The 22019-nt window shown below is 46.2% G+C and overlaps 2 protein-coding genes across 5 annotated transcripts; one reads left to right on the top strand and one right to left on the bottom strand.

Moving 5' to 3' along the window:
• Positions 1-3078: 3078 nt before the first annotated feature.
• LOC100217789 (C-C chemokine receptor type 8) lies at positions 3079-7600 on the bottom strand. Its single transcript, XM_072925807.1, has 2 exons — positions 6306-7600; positions 3079-5389 (listed from the first exon to the last, which is right to left on the bottom strand). The coding sequence occupies exons 1-2, from the start codon at positions 6357-6359 to the stop codon at positions 4310-4312; spliced, it is 1134 nt and encodes a 377-aa protein (XP_072781908.1). The 5' UTR covers positions 6360-7600; the 3' UTR covers positions 3079-4309.
• A 1854-nt stretch (positions 7601-9454) lies between these two features.
• SLC25A38 (solute carrier family 25 member 38) lies at positions 9455-19101 on the top strand. 4 transcript variants are annotated; one of them, XM_072925808.1, is made up of 7 exons: positions 9455-9604; positions 11656-11777; positions 12410-12494; positions 13000-13179; positions 13621-13789; positions 14467-14576; positions 15450-19101. In XM_072925808.1, exons 1-7 carry the CDS (start codon positions 9530-9532, stop codon positions 15570-15572), a joined length of 864 nt encoding a protein of 287 aa, XP_072781909.1. In that variant the 5' UTR covers positions 9455-9529; the 3' UTR covers positions 15573-19101. The 4 variants fall into 4 exon arrangements, with proteins under 4 accessions (XP_072781909.1, XP_030120985.4, XP_030120986.3 ...); XM_030265125.4 differs by having other exon boundaries at positions 9457-9604; positions 14410-14576; XM_030265126.4 differs by lacking the exon at positions 9455-9604 and adding an exon at positions 10619-10716 and having other exon boundaries at positions 14410-14576.
• The last annotated feature ends 2918 nt before the right edge of the window (positions 19102-22019 follow it).

The raw sequence follows: 22019 nt of genomic DNA on the forward strand, positions 1-22019 counted from the left end.
TCATATGCCAATGGTATGTGGCCCGTGCCTTGTCTGGAGTTCGCAAGCAGTTTCCTGATGCACGTCTGTATCATTATATGGACGACATCTTGGTGGCTGCGTCCACTCAGGATGAGCTGCTGAGGATTCAGCCTCGGTTGCTCGATGCTTTGCATGCTCATGGGCTGCAGGTGGCTCCAGAAAAGGTTCAACAGCAACCTCCTTGGAAGTATTTGGGGGTCAAAATTCTGGAACGGACAATCCAACACCAGGAGGTGCAATTTGCACACTCGGTGAAGACACTGAATGATGTTCAAAAACTGATGGGTGTCATCACCTGGTTACGTCCATACTTGGGACTAACCGATGCACAACTGTCTCCTGTGTATGATCTGTTGAAAGGAGACTCTGATTTAAAATCACCTCGCACATTGACCCCTGAGGCACGTCAGGTGCTGGAGGAGGTTCAGCAGGCTGTTTCTGCCCGTCAGGTTTATCGCATTGATCTTTCCGTTGATGTCGCTGTGTTCGTTACCACTCCAGATTCGCATCCCACAGGTATCATTGGTCAATGGAGTGACAAATGGTCCGATCCCTTGCACATCTTGGAATGGGTTTTCCTGCCCCATCAGCCGCAGAAGACGGCAACGACATTGGCTGAGTTGATTGCTCGGTTGATAATGAAATGCCGGCAACGGTGTTTGCAATTGATGGGTGCGGATCCTGCAAAGATCATACTCCCGATATCCCGGGAGGACTTTGACTGGAGCTTTGCACACTGTGTGTCCCTGCAATGTGCTCTAGAAAACTTTTCAGGGCAGATCACTTATCATTTGCCCAGCCACAAGCTACTGCAGGTGGCAAAATCTATGCAGATCTCTTTGCGGCCCAAAAATAGTCAGGAACCTGTGCAAGGACCCACCGTCTTTACTGACGGTTCGGGGAAAACAGGAAAGGCCATTGTTACTTGGAAGGACGGATCTGAGTGGAAGGTTCTGAAAGGTCATCAGGATGGGTCGGCCCAAGTGGTCGAGTTGAGGGCCGCTGTTATGGCATTTGAGAGATTTTCCCAGGAACCTTTCAATTTGGTCACGGATTCTGCCTATGTGGCTGATATCGCACAGCGGTTGGGTCACTCAGTTTTGAAGGAGGTCAGTAACCCTGCCTTGTTTCATTTACTGAGGACCTTGTGGTGTGCTATTCAGGCCCGGGTTCATCCGTTTTACGTTCTGCATGTGAGAAGTCACACCAATTTACCAGGGTTTGTAGCAGAAGGTAACGCGAGGGCTGACAAGTTGGCTAATCCGGCGTGGGTAGCACCCCAGCCTGATACACTCGCACAGGCCAAGGCATCACATGGGTTTTTCCATCAGAATGCACATACTCTGCAGAAGCAGTTTCAGCTAACGCCAACAGAGGCTCGTAGCATTGTTGAGTCCTGTGACGACTGCCATGCACTTGCTCCGCCTTTACCAGCAGGGGTAAACCCTAGAGGCCTTAGGGCCTTGGAGCTTTGGCAGACTGATGTCACCCAGATTGCCGAGTTTGGCCGGCTCAAGTATGTGCATGTCACGGTGGACACGTTCTCCTCTGCGATGTGGGCTTCCGCTCACACTGGAGAAAAGGCTCGTGATGTCATTGCCCACTGGAGGCAGGCCTTTGCCGTTCTAGGCATACCTTCTGCTGTGAAAACTGACAATGGTCCTGCTTATGCATCGCAGCAGGTGCGGCAGTTCCTACAGTTGTGGGGTGTGTCACACAAGTTTGGTATCCCCCATTCTCCAACCGGCCAAGCTATTGTAGAACGCGCTCATGGTACTCTGAAGCGGGTTCTTCAAAAACAAAAACGGGGAATGCAGGGTGAGACCCCGCACAGTCGGTTGGAGAAAGCATTGTACACCATCAATCATCTTACAGTGCAGCAGAATTCAAACAACCCTGTCATTTTAAATCATCATCTCTCATTGCAAGCTGCAGACGAGGCACATCAGCCTCGAGCAAAAGTTCGAGTGCGGAATTTAGTCACTAAACAATGGGAAGGTCCCTATGACCTTATCGCTTCGGGGCGCGGGTATGCTTGTGTATCCACAGATACTGGGGTACACTGGGTACCTTCAAGGTGTGTTCGTCCTGATCTGCAACCGCAGAGACAGAATCTGACAAACGGGCAACATAGAAGCCGTGACCAAACTGAAAGTCATCAAATGGATGGATCATCGAGTGATGACTCAGTTGAAGATGACGGTGGGTGATCACTCTGATGATTCCTCCACGAACAGACACTGAACCTTATTCATTTTTCCTTTTCTTTTAAACTAAAAAGGGTGAGATGTCGCCCTGATTCTTGAGTTTTCTTAAGCCTTCTGAATTTACATTCTATTAGGAAACTTTCCCACACAGTTTCTGTAAATAATGTATTGTTTTGCATTCCTCCATGGGGGTGGAGAGACTTGATGTACTAGTGCTTTGTCCAATGTCTTTGGAGAGGTGGCCCGTTCACTCTCCAATCCACTGTCACCTTTGGAGAAGTATAAAAGTTGGAGTCAGAAAATAAACGCTCTCTCCTTTGCCTTGCAAGGTGGCAATTGGCTCGCGTTTGCTTTCTCGTGTCCTATAGCGACAGACCATCATCATCTTGCCAGCTTGGGCAAATGGGCTCCAGCACCTGTCCCAAAGCACTCACACAAGGGGTGCAGGGTGAGGCTGTTGAGGCTGCAGAAATCCTTCCCATCTCTGGTGCTTCAGCTGAGTGAATTGTGCTCTAGAGGGCTCATGCTGTGAATCTCCAGGGGAGAGAGTTGGTGCTGTCCTCTTGCCCACCACCCTTTGGCTTTGCCCTGAATTTTTGTGAAACCCCTTCTAGAGAACCTGAGGGCTTGCATATCCAAGAAAAGCCTGGCTGGCTATAAGTCACCTGGAAGGTAGAGGCTGTACTGCTGAGCCAGCCAGTGATCCTGCTGCTGGGACCCAGGCAGCAGGTGAGCCGAAGAGGAGGCAGAGAAGAGGCAGCTGGAAGGACTACCAGTTGTGTAGATCAGTCCAGGACAGAATAAAATGCAGATGCTGACACAAATAATGATGAAACAGGTTCCTCAGGTGTAAAGACTGTGCAATTACACTTCACAAAGTATCTTTATTATAAAATTTAAAACACGGTGATATCTTGCAGGGAGAAAGAGAACAAAAAGCTTTAGAAAACCATTGCATTTATCTAACAATATTTGCACATATAGAAGTATATATATGTATAAATATGGGCATATCGGTGTGTATTTGTGTATATATACACACAGAGGCAAGTATAGATATGCATGTATGTGTACATAGCTCTATATATATAGATACATATAGCTATATCTATACAAATGGGTAGTCATTCACATATATAAAATCAGTCATTCCAAGTTGGAACAGTAACTGGAATGTCAATCCCAGCTGCCTGTTCAAGAGCAGTGACCTCACTGGCACACTAGCTACCAGTTCAAAAATGTTCAGAAATCCCCTGACGGGGAAGTGTGACAGATCACACCCACTATTTTTTCCACTCTTCAGCCTTTTTACTGGTAACAATTTCTCCATCCATTCCTACAGCACTCATTCATTCCCGTAGGGGCTGTTCCTTGATGTCCACAGCATCATTTCTAAGCTACAGCTTCAAAGCCTTCCAGCCAAGAAGCTGCAGGCCCTGGTAGCATATGGGGAGTCAGGATCATACATAGATATTAATTCACATTGATTTTACCTAAACATGTAGACAGCATTTATTTCTTGGTTGCTTATCCAATTACTCACTCACTAAGCTCTTCTGGGACTGGAAGCATTGTTCAGATCTGTCAACTGGGAGCCAGGCCCTGGCATGACACCTTAAACTTGGGCCCCATTTCCCTCCAAAGAGCAGGTTCTCACTTCTGCAGCGAGTCCCATCCCTGCTCACAAAGACAACACACTCTGCTGAGACAAGAGAAGGAATGGCCAAGGGTCCAGGGTTTGGAAACATAAACAGTTCTTTTCAATACTGAGTCTGAAGGGGAAATGGTATTTTTCTAAGGTACCTCTCCATGTTGCTCTGGCAGTGGGAGTCTGCTTGTAATTTCACAAAGCAAGCAAGGCAGGATGTGCTGAGGGAAAGGGAGGATATGCTAAAAAAAACCCAAAAAACCTCTATAAAGTGAGAACACAAAAGCAACCACAATAAAAGCAAAATCAAGCAGCTGCTTCCACTTTTCATATCCTAAAAGGTTGCTCAAACAGCCCATGTCTGTGGATGCCCTGTTGAGGATTTGTCAGTTTTAGGTCACCTGTCCAGGATGATAGTTTTGGACTTGTAGTTCTACAACACAGTGCCAACAGAAGACAACTGTGAGGACTTTGTGTGCAGAGAGGAGTGCTTGTCCAGGCTGTGCCCACTGAAAGCCCCGTAGCCTTTGCAGTTGGACAGAAAACATGCAGATTTTTTGAAAGCATCACAGAGGTGCTTCTTGAACTTCTCACCCACAAAAGCATAGATGACTGGGTTGAGGCAGCAGTGGACATAGGAGAGTGCCTCAGTCAGCTCCACAGCTAGGTCTAGCCTTTGGCTTGTCTGGCAGTCATTGATGATGTGCATGTTCCTCAGAGAATCCAAAAACAGCACAATGTTGACAGGGGTCCAGGAGAGAAAGAACAAAATTACAACAATAAAAACCAGTTTTATTGCTTTGTACTTGTTCTTGGTATGGCACTTCTGCAGGTTTTTTAAGATGCTATGATAGCAGAAAATGAGGACAAAAACAGGGATTAGCCACCCCAGAATGTTGACTTCAAAATTACTGAAAGTCTTCCAGCCATTGCTGCCACTAGGATAATGAGGGAGGCACTTAATCTGGTTATTGTCATTTACTTCTTGGGAAAAAAGTAAGTCTGGTAATGATGCTAAAATGGCAACCACCCAAACAACCAGACTGGTGATAAACCCAATGGCAGCTGTCCGAATCCCTTGCACATGGAGGGAGTGGACTATGGCCAAGTACCTGTCGATGCTCATGATGGTTATGAAGAAGACATTGCTGTAGAAACCAATGAAGTAAACTGAGCTGATGATTTTACACAGTGCATTTCCAAAAGTCCACTGGCTTACAACGGAGTACTGAACCAAGAAGGGCAGGGAGAATACCAAGAGGAGGTCAGAGAGAGTCAGATTCAGCAGATACACGTCAGTCATGGTCTTGATTTTCATGAAGACTGTCAGAATCCAAACAACCAAAGCATTTCCCACGAGGCCTGCCACAAACAGTATGGAGTACAGCACTGGAAATAAGGTAGATGCAAATTCTGGAATACCTTCAGGATGACAGATGATGTGTAGTTCTGAGTAGTCAAAGGCATATTCATAGGCTGCAGAGGAGTTAGGTGTTGGTGAGGTGTAACTCATCTGTTCAAGGACAATGAAATTCACATGAGCCAAATCCCACATTAGTAAATATACCAGGCAAGAGTCAGGTCACACCAAGCTGCATGAGGACAAAATAGGGAATAGCCACAAAATAGCCACAAAATAGCCATAGCTGTGGTATAAGATGCAAATGAGGAATGAACATGAATAGCTGGCCATCCCCTGCAAGACCCTGGATGAGATCCTTGCATCACAGGGGCAGAAGAGATCAGGGAAATGCAGCTGTGGTGGTAGAGGTTACCAGCATCCTCCTGCTGGCTCCATGTGGGGCCATGGCCCATGCCCGAGTCCAGGTGGGGTACTGAGGTCAGAGACAGGGAGCATCCTCAAACCAGCAACGACATGAGCATGGCCAGGAGGCTGAGTGCCCCTGATACAGATTTTGGGGTCCTATTTTATGTTTCCTTCTGAAAGGAGAAAGGGAGTATAACCCAGGGAGAAACTGACATGTTAACACTCATCTCCTAAAAGTTTTGTTTCCAGTTAGCTGAGTGCCAGAAATGGGATGCACCAGCAGCAGTGACATGCCCCCTTCCTGCTCACCAGCCCCTTGCAGCTTGCCCACTCCCCAGCAGCAGCAGCCACCACATCCCTAGGCAGTACTTGTGACAGCAAACAATTAAAGAAGGTGGACAGCAGCATCACCGTCAGGATGTCCTCCATAGGACACTACCTCTGCCCTCAAGGACATTCTTCTTCCAGAAGCACAGTGTCATCAGCTAAAGATAGTTTCAACCTGTGTTTTGGTTTCTTTCCAGAGAACAACAATCACACTGATTTATTTTAAATGCCCATCATCTCCACCAGTACTGTGTCTCCACAGGAAAAACTGAACCTCTAAGATGTGCTACTGACCCCAGCTTGCAGGAGAGCAACCCGGCAGGGAGTGACTCACCAACATGTCCTCAGAGCCACTGCTTCCTAGCAGGTCTGTCAAATTCTGCTCCATAATCCAACAGTGTCTGAAAGAGTGCAAAAAAACTGTCTTTATATAATGTATTTTTAAGAAGCAGGCATACCTTTGTGTATATAGGCTGGCAATATTTACCTTAGTTTATGTTGCAATGCCAAGTCGCAGATAAGGTCCTTACTGTAGCAGTGCACAGTTCCAGAAGAGCTTTTCTTCTGTGTGACCTGTGTTACATTAAAGATGTATGAAACCCCAAGCCAGTGAGTTCAGCCTCTGTACTTAACACCTACAGGACGGAAGTGTCAGCTTTATCTTACGTATGATCACAAAGTTTTCATTCTGAGCACTTACATTCTCCAGTGGAAGAGATTTGCAATCTCCTCCACGTCTTTGAAATGTTTCTCTCTCCCACCTGCATGCCCTGCACCTGCTGTCCCTCTCTGCAGTTCTGATGTCTAGGAGAGAGAAAGTAGTGCTGTCTCTGCCCTGCTCCAAGGACTTTTGGTGAAGATGGCTGAGGGGGATGGTCCAATGCTGCCAATAGCCAGCGATGGCAAAGGGCTGCGTGTTTGTTTTAACATTTCATTTTTCCTTGGAAGGCACCTTCCCCCTGCACCCACCCAAGCACAGACAGGAATACCTAATGTCTCATCCAGACCCAACACAGCTTCCATCCCACAGCTCCTATCTTCCCCACAATACAAGAAACAGGGGAAAGAGCAGCCCTACTGAGCAACAGGCAACATTTGAAGTGTGTATCTCCTTAAATACTGCTGCTTGGTGTCATCACTGGAACTCAGGCAAGTCATGTTGCATTTATAAACAGACAGAACTCAGTTTCCTCAAGCAGAAAAAGCCAATTCTTTACTAACTTAATTCATTTTTATACAGTTTTCACAGACCTTGTGTTCAACTCCAATTGGCTACTAGTTTTCTTGCCACTCAATTAATTGGTTAGTAACTTGCATTTTTCCTTTCCATCAAATCTCTCTATTCTTGGATTGCTGATGTATTTTCTTCACTGATTCTCATGGGACAGATCTATTGTTTATGCAGGTGCAAACTGATTTTTCTTATTAAAATAGGTTGTTGTGTTAACTGTCTTCATTCTTATGACTTTTCCTTATGGGAACTTACAAGCTACTGCTAGCTTAACTAGAGTAGCAGGGCTTAAACCATATTTAATAAGACCTTTCTTTTATAATATTTCTACCTGTCTGCAATAAGTCACATCACCTTTTTGTTCATTTTTGAACAAACAGTACCTCATTGGACATCAGTCCATAGATGTGCTGCTAGAATCCCCACGTGGAATGGTCTCAAACCCTTTGAATGTCCACCTTCACTCACCATTGCTCCAAAGGTAGAGTGATAAATTTCTGTGAACCAAGAAAATCTGCAACTATTGCATGTGTAGCAGTGGATGGCTTTCCTCGGCCATGGTGGGCAGTGTGATATTAGGTCAAAGTCTTTCATGTGAGTCAAGCCATGACAGCCAAGCTCTGCTGGGTATTAACTCTTACAAAGCCTGAAACTAGGAATTAAAACCAGAAGCAAACTCTTCTGTTACAGGCAGTGTTACTGGCAGTTGCTGGCAGTGCTGAAGATTGATCTCCACTGCCCTAATGCAGGATTAAAACGACACGCACAACTCTGTTGGTGCTAAAGTGGCAAAGAAAACGATCAGGAATTATTCAATGTGGAAAAAGATGTGTCCACCAAATGGGAATTTGGCAGCTCCGCGCCTCTCATCTTTCATCTCCTAAATAGATGACAGGCTGTCAGAGCACAAGGACAGCGACATGAAGGGGCGCGGCTCCCTCTGCTGGGCATTCCTGCAGAACTGAGGCACATCCCTGCAGAGCAGCGCTGTTTCACCTCCTCATTCATCACGAGGCATATTTTAAGGAAGAAAACACTGCCATAGCAAGATAAATACCTGGAGACTGCTGTTGCTGCCAGGTTTTCATGCTGGATGAGCTCTTTCTCGGGATGCATGCCATTTGGCCAACATTGTTGCAGCCCATTTTGCTTCAGAAAACTACAAAAATGTCAATTGTTGCTCCACGCAAAGACATGGAGGGAGAGGATCCAGCCATACCATCCCCAGTTCCCTATACAAACATTTCAAAGGCATCACTTGAGTTTGTCGGCCTTACTAGAGTTAAGCTTACTCCTCTAAACAGCCAGAAACACACCAAAGGAAATAGCCAAAGGGACTTTTTCAAAATGACACATATATCCCAGAGCGCTTCCTTATATAATCAATTGTATCATAGATGATGATGCATTGGGTTTACAAGGAAAGGTTTTGGTAGCAAGGGGGCTGCATGGCTGCCTGATGTGAGAAGATCCAGAATCTGCCACCCCTGTGGTGGCAGTAGCCAGTTCCAGCTGACTCCAAGATGACCCTGCCACTGGTCAAAGCTGAGCTCACTGGTAATATTGGTAGTGCCTCTGTGATTCAGAAACACTGTGCAGGAGCAGCTGTGAGAGAGTGAGAATACGTGAGAGAAATCCCCTGCAGAGTCCACAGTAAGGGAAGATGGAGGGGAAGGAAGAGCTCCAGGCAGTGGAGCAGAGATTCCCATGCAGCCTGGGATGATGCATGTTGTCCCTGTCTTGGCACACAGTGGGGAAAGAAGCTTGGAGGGAAGGGGACAAGCTGATCTTCTTTTCCATGAGTCAACAGAAAAAGTTAGTTAATGAAATAAATGGCAGTCACTCATCCAAGGAGGGAACTGCTTAGCAAGAGAGGAGCTTGCCAAAGGGAAGAGGGAGTCCATAATGAAGTGCTTTTTCTAGCCTGTGTGTTAGGCTAGCAAAATCACTTCATTTTTTTCAGAGAAAGTATGAGAAGTATGTTCTCTCAGAGGCTCTCTCTCCTTCTTCAGAGGCTGCCACAAGGGAAAGCGAGCACAGGTGAGGAAGTGGTTTGTGTATAATGGCTATTGCGGCACACAGGCTTGTCTTTCTAGGAACACCTGGAGCATGATGTTCTGGACATATCATTCCTTACTTGGCCAAGGCACAGCAGGCAGGCAATTCTTGGAAAAGCAGCTTGCCAAAGCCGCAGCTTGCTCCTCCCAGCTCCTGCGGTTTTGTTGTTGATAAGCAGTGTCTGGCTCTGCAGGCACAGCGAAGCCACAGTCTCAGGGCTGGCACAGTTCTATTATTGAAACACTTCATTTTGGTGCCTCACTTCTTCAATGCTGTGGAAAGCCAGCCTTCCTCTGCTCTGGGCCCAGGATGTGGATGAGCAAGTGGAAACATTAGCGATAGAGGTAAGGACGTGTCAGTGTGCATCTCAGGTTTCTGAACAACACAGTATCCATAGGAAGCTGGTTTTGTGGGGAAGTGGGAGGTGTGAACTGAAGGAAGACATGATGCCAGTTCATTCTGGCATTATGAACTGACCCTTCCCACTGCCTACGTCTGACAGAGAGCACTGGGGCGCAGTTGCTGGATACAGCACACAGTGCTGGAATATAAAGTACAGTTGGTGGAACTGCGTAAATTCTGCTGACCCAAACTTCAGGCCATGGAACTGTTGGAGAAAGTCCAGATGAGGCCACAAGGACTGGAGCACCTGAAGACAGGCTGAGAGCACTGGGGATGTTCAGCTTGGAGAAGAAAAGGTTGTGTGGAGATCCCATAGAAGCCTTCCAGTATATGGAGAGGACCTACAGGGAAGCCAGAGAAGGACTCTTCATTGGGAACTGCAGTGATAGGATAGGGAGTAGTGAGCATAAATTGAAAGAGAGGAAATTTAGCTTTGGTATTAGGAAGAATTTTTTTTTTTTTTTTCTGTGAGGGTGGTGAGACACTGGAACAGGTTGTCCAGAGAAGCTGTCGATGCCCCACAGGTGGCAGTGTTTGGTCCAGCGGGAGGCGTCCCTTCCCGTAGCACGGGGGCTGCAGCTAGATGAATCTCAAAGATTCATTTCAGCCCCTTACCGTTCTACGATTCCGTGTAAACGTCCACAAGCCGTGACAAACACACGACCCGGGGGCAGAGGCCGCTGGAGAGGACCGGGTTGGGGGCGGGGGGCCGCCGTTCGCCCCGGGCCGCGGCGGAGCGAGGCGACGGCGGGCGAAGAACTACGGCAGCCGCCTGCGCCGGGCGGGGCGGTGCTCCGGGCGGGGCTGGCTCGGGGCCGGGCGGTGCTCGGGGCCGGGCGGTGCTCCGGGCGGGGCGGTGCTCCGGGCGGGGCGGGGCTGGCTCGGGGCCGGGCGGTGCTCGGGGCCGGGCGGTGCTCCGGGCGGGCGGTGCTCCAGGCGGGGCGGTGCTCCGGGCGGGGCGGGGCTCGGGGCGGGGCTGCGGGCCGGGCCTCGCCGCCGCCCAGCGCGCTCCGGGGCAGCGGGCGGCGCTGGGATGCCGGGCCGTGAGGCGGAGGTACGGCCGCGCCGGACTGGGCCAGGGCGCTGCGCCCGGGCCCTCCTCGCTGCTCCGCCGGGAGAGACCGGGGCGAGGGGGGCTCGCTGCACCCCCTGCGCTGCTGCGTCGTGTTCCGCGGCCTCGGGGCGGCGGGGGCACGGGGGGACGGGTCCGGCCCCGTGATGGTGGGTCCGGGCGGACCTCGCGGGGAGCATTGCTGGCTCGGAGTGTGCCCCTCACTGCTTCTCATCTATCCGTGCTCTCTAGTCTGTTGTGATTCTGCTGCGCCGAGGGGCTCAGAAACTCGTTCTTGATTAGCAAACACCGTTATACGTTTATTATCATAAACCCTCTCTAAACACCTAAAAATCTTTACCCTGCCGTGGGCTGTGTGCCTCCTGCCGTGTTGTTTCTCGAGAGGTGCCGGGCGGCCGCAGCCGCTGTGGGCAGCAAAGGCAGCCTCAGCTGAGCAGGCCTGCGGTGCTTTGGAGCGCCTTAGGGGCTGGGCAGGGCTCCCCGGCAGCGCCCGTGGCAGCGGGAAGACCCTGGGGAGCAGGTGGGACGGAAGGGTTGGAGGTGCTGCCAGCAGAGGTGGATGGGACTGCGGCAAAGGTACAGGTAAGTAGTGAGAAGGGGACACCTATTTCCTTTGTCGTGGCAAAGGGTAAACAAATGGCTACTAGTACATTTGATGTTCAGAAAACTTACCGACCACCGAATTTAAAGGAGATTCTGGAACAGTCTCCCAGAAAAAGCAGAGAACCCAAAAACCACAAATAAAACTTGATCAGCCTCAGAAATGGCCTGGAAAATTTTCCAGTACCCTAAGCAGCTGTCCTTAACATCTGGGGTCCCCACACCTTCCTTCCAATAGCATGTGACGTATCAGCTGAAATATTTCCTCTTGTGCCATTTTTAATTAAATGACCATTTAAAGTTCTGTTCTTCCTCTTCCAGATGCATCCAGTCCTAAAGGCCTTTGTGTGTGGCTCCATCAGTGGCACTTGTTCCACACTCCTCTTCCAACCCCTTGACCTGCTGAAAACCCGCCTGCAAACTCTGCAGCCTGCTGTGAATGGGTGAGAGGAGGGGGCTGTGTCTGCCTGGGGGTCCTGGAGGTGCTCTGCCTAGGCTTCTGCCTTATTTGCTGCCTGGGACTTGGAGTTCAGAGTTGTAATTTGGGAAATCAGTCTTTGTAAAAGAGGAGGTATGGTTTATATTATGGAGAAGGACTGTTATTTTGCTCCAGAAGAACAAAAGTGCCTGTGAGTGGTTGTGAATGCCGTTGGAATAACTTGTAACCTCAACATTTGTTCTCATCTGAGATACTGGTGTTTGCTGGAGTGGCTACCATGCAGTTTCATGGGGTATCCTCTGCCTGAAAAAAATCCTGTATAGTTGTCAGAAAATTTTTCATGGGTGCAGCTTGGTGTAGTCAACCAACAATCTGCTGCTGCTAACAAAGAGAGTGAGCGACTAAAAATGCTAATAGGTGTTACAAGTTGGTTACAGAAGGTCATAGAGAAGCCCTGGAAAGAGCAACCAAGAAAAGCAGACTGAGATGAGGAAGAGCATCTCTCAGGTGTTCTTGGAGTTCATGCACCTTGGAGTTCATGCACAGAGATATGAGTGAAAGGGGTGGCTGTGGAGTACATCTGCCAAGGAGCAGAAGCAGGTCATTTCTTCAGTTCCTGTCTTGTCTTTCTTTCAGGTCTGGTCGTGCTGGGATGGTGACGCTGCTCTTTAGGGTTGTTCGTACTGAGAGTATTCTGGGGCTCTGGAAAGGTGTCTCTCCAGTAAGTGTCTGGTTTAATTCTGACTTGTAAAAATAAGCAAATAAATAAGCTTACTGTTTATTGCTAATTATGTCTGCCTGAATTTAAATAGCCAACTCTTGTACAATTATGAGTGAACCAACATGATTTAGATTACATCCTATTTTAAGGATGAATTGAATTGAATTTCACTGATTTGGTTATGGCAGTCCTGAGCAGCTGAACATTTGAATACTTTTGCAAATGTGGTGTGGCAACTGCAGGAAGTTCATTTCGGTTTGGGATATCCTGTTCCTAGAAAATTGACATTGAGGAATGCAGTAAATCCTGGTATAATTTGAATGATTTGTCTGTCAGTGCCATAAAAGATTTCTACCTTATCTTCTTTCCTTGGCATGTTAGCTTTAGTGATATTTTTATCTTCTACAAAGCTTCCTATCAAGTTGAACAGTCTCAGAAATGTTTTGTAGTATATTTTGTCTTATGTAAGCTTTTTTTTCTTCATCTGCTTCTGTTTCTCCTGAAGTCCTTTGCAAGATGCATTCCTGGGGTTGGGATTTACTTCAGCACATTGTACATGATGAAGCAAAAGTTTCTTGTGGACCGTTCACCCACAGCCCTGGAGTCTGTCTTCCTGGGTGCCGCTGCTCGTGCAGTTTCTGGGATTTGCATGTTGCCAGTGACTGTAGTGAAGACCCGATATGAGGTATGAGTTTCCAATTAGTCCCCTGTTAATGGTGTCACACACCTTCCTTGTGATGCAAAATAAGTCCTTCTGCCTGGAGAAGGTTGCTGCCACTTGGGTACCACCAGGAATGTAGTCCTGATTTCACCTCAGTTCACGCATTGTGCAGGAAATGAAATTTTGGCAAGAAGATGAAATAGAATTCACCTTAAGATTTGTAAGTTTCAATTGTATACAATGTTTGTGTACCATCTTTCATATGTTACCTTCCTGAAGGATTAGTTTAAAGGCTGAGGTAGGTGAAACCCAATTTTTGCCTTGGGTTGTCCTCTGAGTTGCCATCTTGGGCATCACATTAAGTTCACACGACCATTTGTTGGGATATTATATCCTCAGGGTGTGTGTAGGGCTCCTCAATGTGTGTCTGGCATGTGGATGATTGACCTTTGTCTGCTCTTGCAGAGTGGAAGATTTGGCTATGGGAGTGTGTATGGAGCCCTGAAGAGTATCTATCAGACCGAGGGGGCTCGTGGCATGTTCAGTGGGCTCACAGCAACGCTGCTGCGGGATGCGCCCTTCTCTGGCATCTACCTGATGTTCTACACACAGACCAAAAACCTCACACCTCAGGGTGAGGCTGAATGTTGCATGCTGGAGTGGAAAATGTTCCTCTTCTCAGATCCTGCCCTGCAGCTGACAGCCTGCATGCTATGCTTGTTGCCCTCCACCTCAGAAGTTAAATTAGTCTCCTGTAGGGCTTTGGGTTGCTCACTCACATTTGCCTGTGGAGAACTGTAGACCAATAGCTGAGGTCAGAGCAGAAATGGAGACTGGGTCTAAATTGATTGATTGTCTTCATGAAGACTGATGCATAACTGGGTTAGTGAACAGTTGAAAGACAGGGTGTCTTAAGCAATGCTTGCTGCTTCTGCTTGTCTTGCATACTGCTCAGTTTCCACTAAACTGGGGCTTCTCTGATATTGGAACTCACTGGGGCAGCTCTTGTACAATTTTTTCTTTTCTGATTTTCTGTCAAATTCAGTTCCCCAGCACGTTTGACTTTTCAATAGTGCTAACTTCTGACTAGAAGCCACTTTTGCCCTTGAAATTTGGTTTCTCTAGCTGCATGGATTTTAATATCTCTTAGGCTCTGATGTTGATTTAATCATTCAAAAGCTTTCACTTTGTCATGCAGCATAAGTGTAGCTGTCCTGAATGGTGTCTGAGTGTGTTCCCTTTGCTCTGTTGCAGACCAGATGGATCCAGTGCTTGTGCCCTTGCTGAATTTTGGCTGTGGGATCTTTGCAGGGATCTTGGCCTCTTTGGCAACACAGCCTGCTGATGTTGTCAAAACACACATGCAGCTGTCACCCCAAAAGTACCACAGGACAAGCCAGGCCATTGCCTTTATCTACAAGGTGAGGTGAATCCCTTTTGACATGCACGACCTCATCCTCAGTTCTGACCCCTTTGCTCAAAACACAGCTTTGCTGGGTAAGTTGTTGCCTTTTAAAGGAGGTGGACAAGTGTCAGTGCTTCATCTGCTCTTGCAGTTGGACAATTCAGTGTCAGCATTTTCAGGATGATGAAGGGCGTCATGCTGTGGTAGACCAAGTGTGCAGTGCAAAATGCTGGTTTCAGATACAAAACAGCTATAAAATAATTCTTTGCTCTCTAGACATCAGAAGAGAAATAAATCTCCAGGTCCTAATTGCAGGAATGGGATGGAGAAGTAGTCAAAGCACACCTTTCCTGTCCTGCTGTCAGAAGGGCAGATCTTGGCAGATTCAGTCTGTTTCCATATTGAACTCTATTCCTAAGTAGTAATCTGTTTATTTGCATATGCATTTTTGTGTACCTTTTTTCCTCAAATCATAATGGTTTTTGCTTCAATACTTAGAAATCTCAGAATAGCTGAGAGACATTTATAAATATGAAGCTCTAAAAGAAAGACTAGTCATTTTTCTTTAGTGTCTGGAAATGATTACACCCTTGCCTTTTCTTTGTTGGACTTGCGTCTGGCTGTCCCCATCCGTTGTCTCCATCTTGGCCTTCCTTTTTTCCACTCCCTGCTCTTCCTGCTTTTCTGGGTAGCCCTGCAATAGTACAGTGCCCTGCAATAGTACAATGCTAGTACAGGTTCTTCCTAAACGCTATTTAAGCCGAGGTCTTTCAGAGACTGATCCAGGTTTGAGGTGAAATACATCCTGTGCTCTTCCATGTAATATATGATGAGAAATTAAAACCCTTTAGGCAGATTGGGATTAATTGCTGTTTGTCTTCTGTTGCAGGACTTTGGGCTGGTTGGCTTTTTCCGAGGTGGTGTGCCCCGAGTTCTCAGGCGCACTCTCATGGCAGCAATGGCATGGACGGTGTATGAACAGATGATGGAAAAAATGGGCTTGAAATCCTGACTGAGTTGCATGAGAAAGGACCAGCTTCGCTCCTTCTCCTGCTTGTGATCAACTGGCACTGAGAAGTTCCCAGTTCCACAGAGGAATAAGCCTTCCTCAGCCTGGAGGAAAAAAGCCCTTCTGAGACCCAGTATTAGGCCTTTTGGCATGTAGAGGAAAGGAGGGATTGGATCTTTACATTGTTTGATCAATGCATTCCAGAAGGACTGCACTTGCAGACTGCCGTGGGAAATGGCAAGGTTTTCACAGCCTGGTAACTATGCTGAGAAGCCCCTTTTAAAAATAACTCTGTGCTCACCACCTTTATGCAATGAGACAATATTAGAGCAAAAGTGTTTGAGGAGAAAGCAGTGATGGCAGAACCTGCTAGCCTGTTCCTTGTGGGCGTAGCCAGAAAGGCCACAGTGACCACCATCTGATGTAAATCCTTCTTCTTTATATGCTTTATTCACACAGGGGAACACTGGACCCTGCTGGGAAACTGGATGTGTCTCGTGATACTTATATTGCAGGAGTGGGTGGAAGAGAAATGAAGTGCAGGGGAAAAGCTACAAGCATGGTCTCTGCCATCACTTTTGTACTGTGGGTGATCGCAGAGAAAGTAACTGGAACCTCCTTGCTGTGTTATGTGTTACTGTGTTATTGAGCACCTTAACACTCTTGAAATTTCTGCCTCTACAGCAGAGTTTGCACAGGAACTAAGAAGCATAAGGCACTTTAGAATTGATTGCTGCCAAAGTTCTACTTGTTCTCTTAAAAAAAAAAAAAAGCTGCTGGTCTAACTACAGCAGGAGCACTCAAGTGGTTTTGTTGGGGTTTTTTATGCAGTTGTCATAAAGACTTACTTGCTTCCTATTCTTTATTTGTTAATCCCTGATCAACACCCTCAGTGTGAACTGATCCATAGAGGTAGCTTTTAGAGCCATGACTCATAATGCATATATGTATAATGGAAACAGATACAGATACTGGCACTTCAAATTTCCCTTAAAACATTGCTGATTTCATGTGGAGTATGTTTTGGTTTGGAAAGAAAAAGTTGCTATTTCTGTAAGCTTTCTCCAAAGTTTGAGCCCTGTGGGTACATGGTAGTGACCTATAATTCCCTTAGGGCTCCACACAGACTCTTCTCATTTTCCTGGCTGATCCTTTTCTCTTATCACGTAGTCCATGTTCGAGTATGCCCGAGTTTAAATACACTTTTCATCCTCTGTGCCTTCTTACTCTTTCTTACTGTGTTACTCAGACCTCACAGTGTGTGCCAGGTGCAGCTTGATTCCCCCCTTCACTTGTGCCTCTGTGATGGGTTGGATCCCTTGCAGCTCTGTTAGCATAGGCGTGAAGCTGGCGTGGAAGTGTGCATCGTGTTCTGTACTGTGCCTTGCAGAAGACTTAGCTTTGGCTTTTATTTTCTTAAATATCTAGGCATATTGCAGTTCACTTTAGAACCAGAGCACCTGTCTCTAAACATGAAGAGATGACACTGTAGCTGTATGAACAACCAGTGCTACCTACCTGTTGTTCATAAATTTTAGAGTGTATTTTGGGCAATCACTGCCTGCCCAGACAGCTTCCCGAGCGCAAGAACAGAGGGGATGTGGATTGTTAAAGTGCTGCCTGTTTTCAGACTCAGCCCATCTGCGAGGGGAGGTTGGTGCTCTCCCATGCAGGAGTCTCCAAAATTGGTGGTGGAGGATTCTGTGTGCACGTCTACGTGTTAGCAACAGAGCACTGCATCAAATCAGGCATGGGGCACATTATTTGCTAAATCCTAAATGTGAACACCTGTTCCTTTCTTTTGCTGTTCCTTCTGCCCTTAGTGACCAGAACTTGTGAGAGTGCCTGAAACCGTGGTAACTGCACATCCTGCTTGTTTGCCATCCTGAGCATTACTGACACAGAGCTGGAGAACCGAGTCTAGGACTGATGACCTGGCAGAATAAGGTGGCAATTAGATGAGTTACCTCATTTGTCCTTTATTCCCCTGTGTATACACCAACATTGTGCTGGGAGCCTGAATTAACTTGGTGCTTTATGAATCTGGCATGTGAGTTGGATCTGTTGATCGTCCTGGGTTGTGGTAGCCAAGGGCAGTGTGTGGGGTCACCTGCAAGGTGCTTCTCACATATTTTGTTGCTGGTTTAGCAATGGCAAACTTGTTTAGCAGTGTGCAACTAATGCAGACAGAAATTTAAGCTCTTAAAAATGAGGCAGGCAAGCAAAGAATGTGAGGTAATCTGGAATTAAGGTCCTCATCAGAAACCTGAATTTCAAGAACACTTTGGTGGCTTTTATGTCCCTGTACTCCTGCCTGGTCAAGTAACGAAGGAAGAAGTAGAGAGTTTATTCCCATTTGTTAATGTTTTAAGTTCTGCTGTGGGATTTTTTTGTTTGCTTTAAATCTGGAATCAGGCCTAAAGCAGTGTTATCTTTTACTTTGGGAAAGCTTTTTCATTCGGCTTTGGTGCTTTGTTATTGGAGTAGAATGAAAAGCTATATGATTTTTGGCTTGTGGATTAACCTGGGCTCCTCTGGGTTTAAGAAACAGAGAATCTAAATTGCACTGTGTTTCATCTACCATTTGTGCTGCAAATCCAAAAGCTTATCTACCTGTGAGTTGGAGAGAATGAATTCTGTAGTGCAAGCTTTTTGGTTTTTTTTTTCTTTTTTTTTTTTTGTTGTTGTTGTTTTTGTTGTTTCTTTTGTTGGGCGTCATATATGGGGGAAGGGAAAGTCTGAAGTTCTGCTTCACTCTGTTCTGAAAGCTTTATCACATGGTCAGGCATAAGACTGTTTCTCAGCTCTGGTCCTTACTGTCCTTCACCCTTTTCTCCTCTTCAAAAACATTCTGTTCCTGAAGTGATTTATTAAAGTTACTCCTTGATAGCTGTAGCAAGTCAAGACAATCAAGTGCATGGACTTGAAGTTTATGTGTATTCCCCTTGAGGTTTAATGTTTCTACATAACAACAAATTGTTCCTGTACAGCCTAAAGGTAAAGTAAATCAAATAAAAGATCTGGACAGAGGTGCTTAATCACCTACCTACATCATGCCAGCAATTCAACACTAGCAATCTTGTCAGATAATCATTTCCAAAGCCATCTTGGTTTGGATTCTGGAGACAGCGGTGTGCAATCCTGCACTTCAGGATTGCAAGTCCCTCTTGGACTGACCTCTGTTGCTGGCAATGCATTGTTAGTGATTGTGCACTGTCTCTGCTTGCCCCTGCAGCTGTGGCTAAGAACACAGCTGGCTGGCATGTTGAGGCAGCCGTGTTTAAGTGAGTTGAAAGGACACAAGAGAAATAGTCTGATTATTCATGCTTTAGAAACTTTATGTTTCCACTATTCCTGTGTGATGATTTGTTTGGTTGTTTTTTTTTTTTTTCCCTCCAAGTCTCTTAAACAGAACTGGAGCTTTGGAACATTGTGTAGCTTTGAGTATTGTGAATGCTTATGTGTCTGTATAAAATATTTATGTGAAAAGGTGTATTATATGTTTCTATTAAAAGCTGGTTGCTAAAATTAAGGATGTAATCTCTTCAGTGTTTTTTTTTTTTTTTTAAACCCACATAGACAAGCCCCAAACTGATTAAATGCACAAGGGATTGGATGGAGTAGAGGCTTAAGAAGGCAAAAGGAGTTTCCCAAGAAGACTGTTGCATGTGTTCAGAGCCCATAAAAGGCAAGGAATATTCTCTTTTTCTGTGGTGTATGATATGCACAGGTTGTGCTAGTACAAAATCAACTTTGCTTAAATGGAAAAACCAGACAGCACTGGGGAATGTTGTGTTTTACTCAGCTTCCTCTGCCTGCTTGCTGTGTGTAAAGACAGATGGCTGTTGAATCCCTGTACTAGCTGGTGAAATACCTGCCTTCAGGACAGTGGGGTTTTAAACTCTCTGGGGAGAAACTGTTTTTAGTCTCCTGCTGATCAGGTTTTTGCTACACAGGCAATCTGATCTCAGCAGGGGACCAGAAATTGTGCCTGGGACACAATTGTCTCCTGCAAGGCATAATGCAAGGGAATGCTGGATTGCTGGTATCTTCTCTTGCTGTCACAGTATGGTCCTGGGATTCAGTAGCAGGCAGATTGTGTTCTGAAAAATGTTGTTGATACAGATGTGAAGATCCCAAGCCTTTTTTCTTGCCTACATAATACATTCTCACATGGAGCAATTTTCATAGAGGGTTATGTGTGTATAAGAGACCTACCAGGCAGTACTGAGGTGCAGCCTTGTGCCAGCTGGACCTGAATTGCTTGTGCAGGTTCCTGGTAGCAAGTTAGGCCTGGGACAGTGCCTGCTCCTGCACACAGGACTCTGCAGAGCTCTCCTGCTGCCTTGAAAAGCCACCTCCTCTGTAGTGGGTGTTGCCACCCATGCTGCTGACAGCTGCCCCAGCTGTGAGGAGATAGCAGACAAGCTCCCTAACCCTTCTGGATGGTAGAAGGTAGGGAAGATTGAAAGTTTAAAGGCACTGTGGTTGTAAGAAAACATTGAGTTACAGATCTCCCTTCCTCATTAAAAATGGGCAAATGCTTTGCTTGCTTTTTTAATTTTAATGAGTTTTGTGCCACATGTAAGCAGTGATGCCAGAATTGAGCAGAAAAAATTCCTCATCCCACACAGGCACATATATATGTGTACTCTTGTGAACTCCATGTGGGTTCCTTGAATATGCTTATCTGTTCTCTTCTGCTATTTCAAAATAGCAGGCTGATTTTCTGCATTTGCAGTTTCTTAACTTGTGATTTTATCACCATAAAATGTTTTAGGAGTTTTTATCATAATGCATTAAGGAGTTTTAGTAAAAAGGACAAAATCCCACTAAGAGGTTAAAATGAGACCTCTGCAAGTTTGTAGCAGGTATTAGGCAATTCTAACTTTGTACAACTATAAATAAATTTGCCAAAATACGTTTTCCCAAAACATGTAAGAAGTAATAACAAACCTTTGAAACACAAGCCAAAATGGAATTTACAAGGAAAGCACAGTAACATTAGTGCAGTTTCACTGAAAGTGGGTTATCTTCATAGTTCTTCTTTGCCTTCTCCAGGGGTGCCACACCATCTCTTGGGTGACACCCACTGTCATGTTTGGTGGGGAAGATATTGCCTGAAGCTTTCTGCCTGAGCCTCTTGCCCAGGCACACAACCCAACCCCCTCATGGCAGGAGCTGTTCTGGCAGCACAGAACGCCTCCTCTACAGCCCTGTGAGGAGCCCTCTCTCCCAGCACTGGGTCCTGGTACAGCCCCCTGCTCAGAGGCTTCTGGCCAGGGCTGCTGCTCTGCTGCAGCCTGGGCTGGCTCTCTGGGAGATACCCTTTCTGGGGCTTTGCAACCATCCCAGGCACCTACTTGAGGTCCTCAGTGTAGCACCCAAAGGCTGGTGGTAGCTCTGTGATGCTTTTCTCTGCACCTGTGGGCTCCGAGTCTCCCTAGCACTTCAGGAGAACCGATGCCTCAAATCTGCCTTTCCTGGCTTTGCTGCTGCAGAGCAAGGCTATTCCCAGGGGCTGCCAGCAGCTTGCATGTAATTGTGTAACAGAGTTCAGTGTGAACTTTAGACCAGGGAAACTTTGTGTAAAACGTGATAAGATAGATACACTTTCACTTGAGGGACACGTCCATTAGTAACAGATCTACTTCAAATTGTTTGTTACACAGATAAAAAAATAAAGGCAAGCTTTCAGGTTATTTAAGGAAATAATTAAAAATACTTTATTGTTAAGCTTCATCACCACTTTTCCAAGCCCTCTCTTGGGCTGTGGGCCCATAAGTGTAACAATAAAAAATAAATGAAGTATTAGTGATGCTAGAGGAGTCTATAACACTTACCAGTGGCACTTTTTCGATAACATCATACGCACTGCAATATTCAATACTTAATTTCCAATAATTAAATTCAAATACATTTTTCATACAGATGGGTTTCAATTGTGAAGAAGAGCTCTCTAGGCCACGTCTCCTCTTCCTTCCCAAGATAATATTCACCCTGCTCCTGTCTCCTTAGGAGGGACAAAGTTTGTACACAGCCCCGTCAGGTCAGCTCTCACTATCCACAGTGCACTTATCGAAGTGCCACAGGTGTCTGTAATCTCTTAGGCAATAATAGTTCACACTCTTGCCGAGGGCTCACTAACCTGTTGCCGAGTTTCATTTTACCTACTTTGTCACCACCGTGTGGCAAATGTTTGAATTAGTCTCTTACAGCATATTCTAAAGCTGATTACTGGTAATCTCGCTAATTAACACCATCTAATAAGCACAAAGAAAAGAAGGATAGAGAGCTATTTTCCAGGAGATAAAGAACATACATAAGACGATGTTGTAACCTGTTACTTGAGCAGTTCTTCCTCAGAGTAACTCAGGGCTCAGGCATCGAAAAGGAGAGTCCAGGCCCAATCACTCTGATGTGGTTATATGAGGTTAAAATAGAAGGGAA

Source organism: Taeniopygia guttata, chromosome 2 (assembly GCF_048771995.1).
Source record: "Taeniopygia guttata chromosome 2, bTaeGut7.mat, whole genome shotgun sequence".
Lineage (NCBI taxonomy): Eukaryota > Metazoa > Chordata > Aves > Passeriformes > Estrildidae > Taeniopygia > Taeniopygia guttata.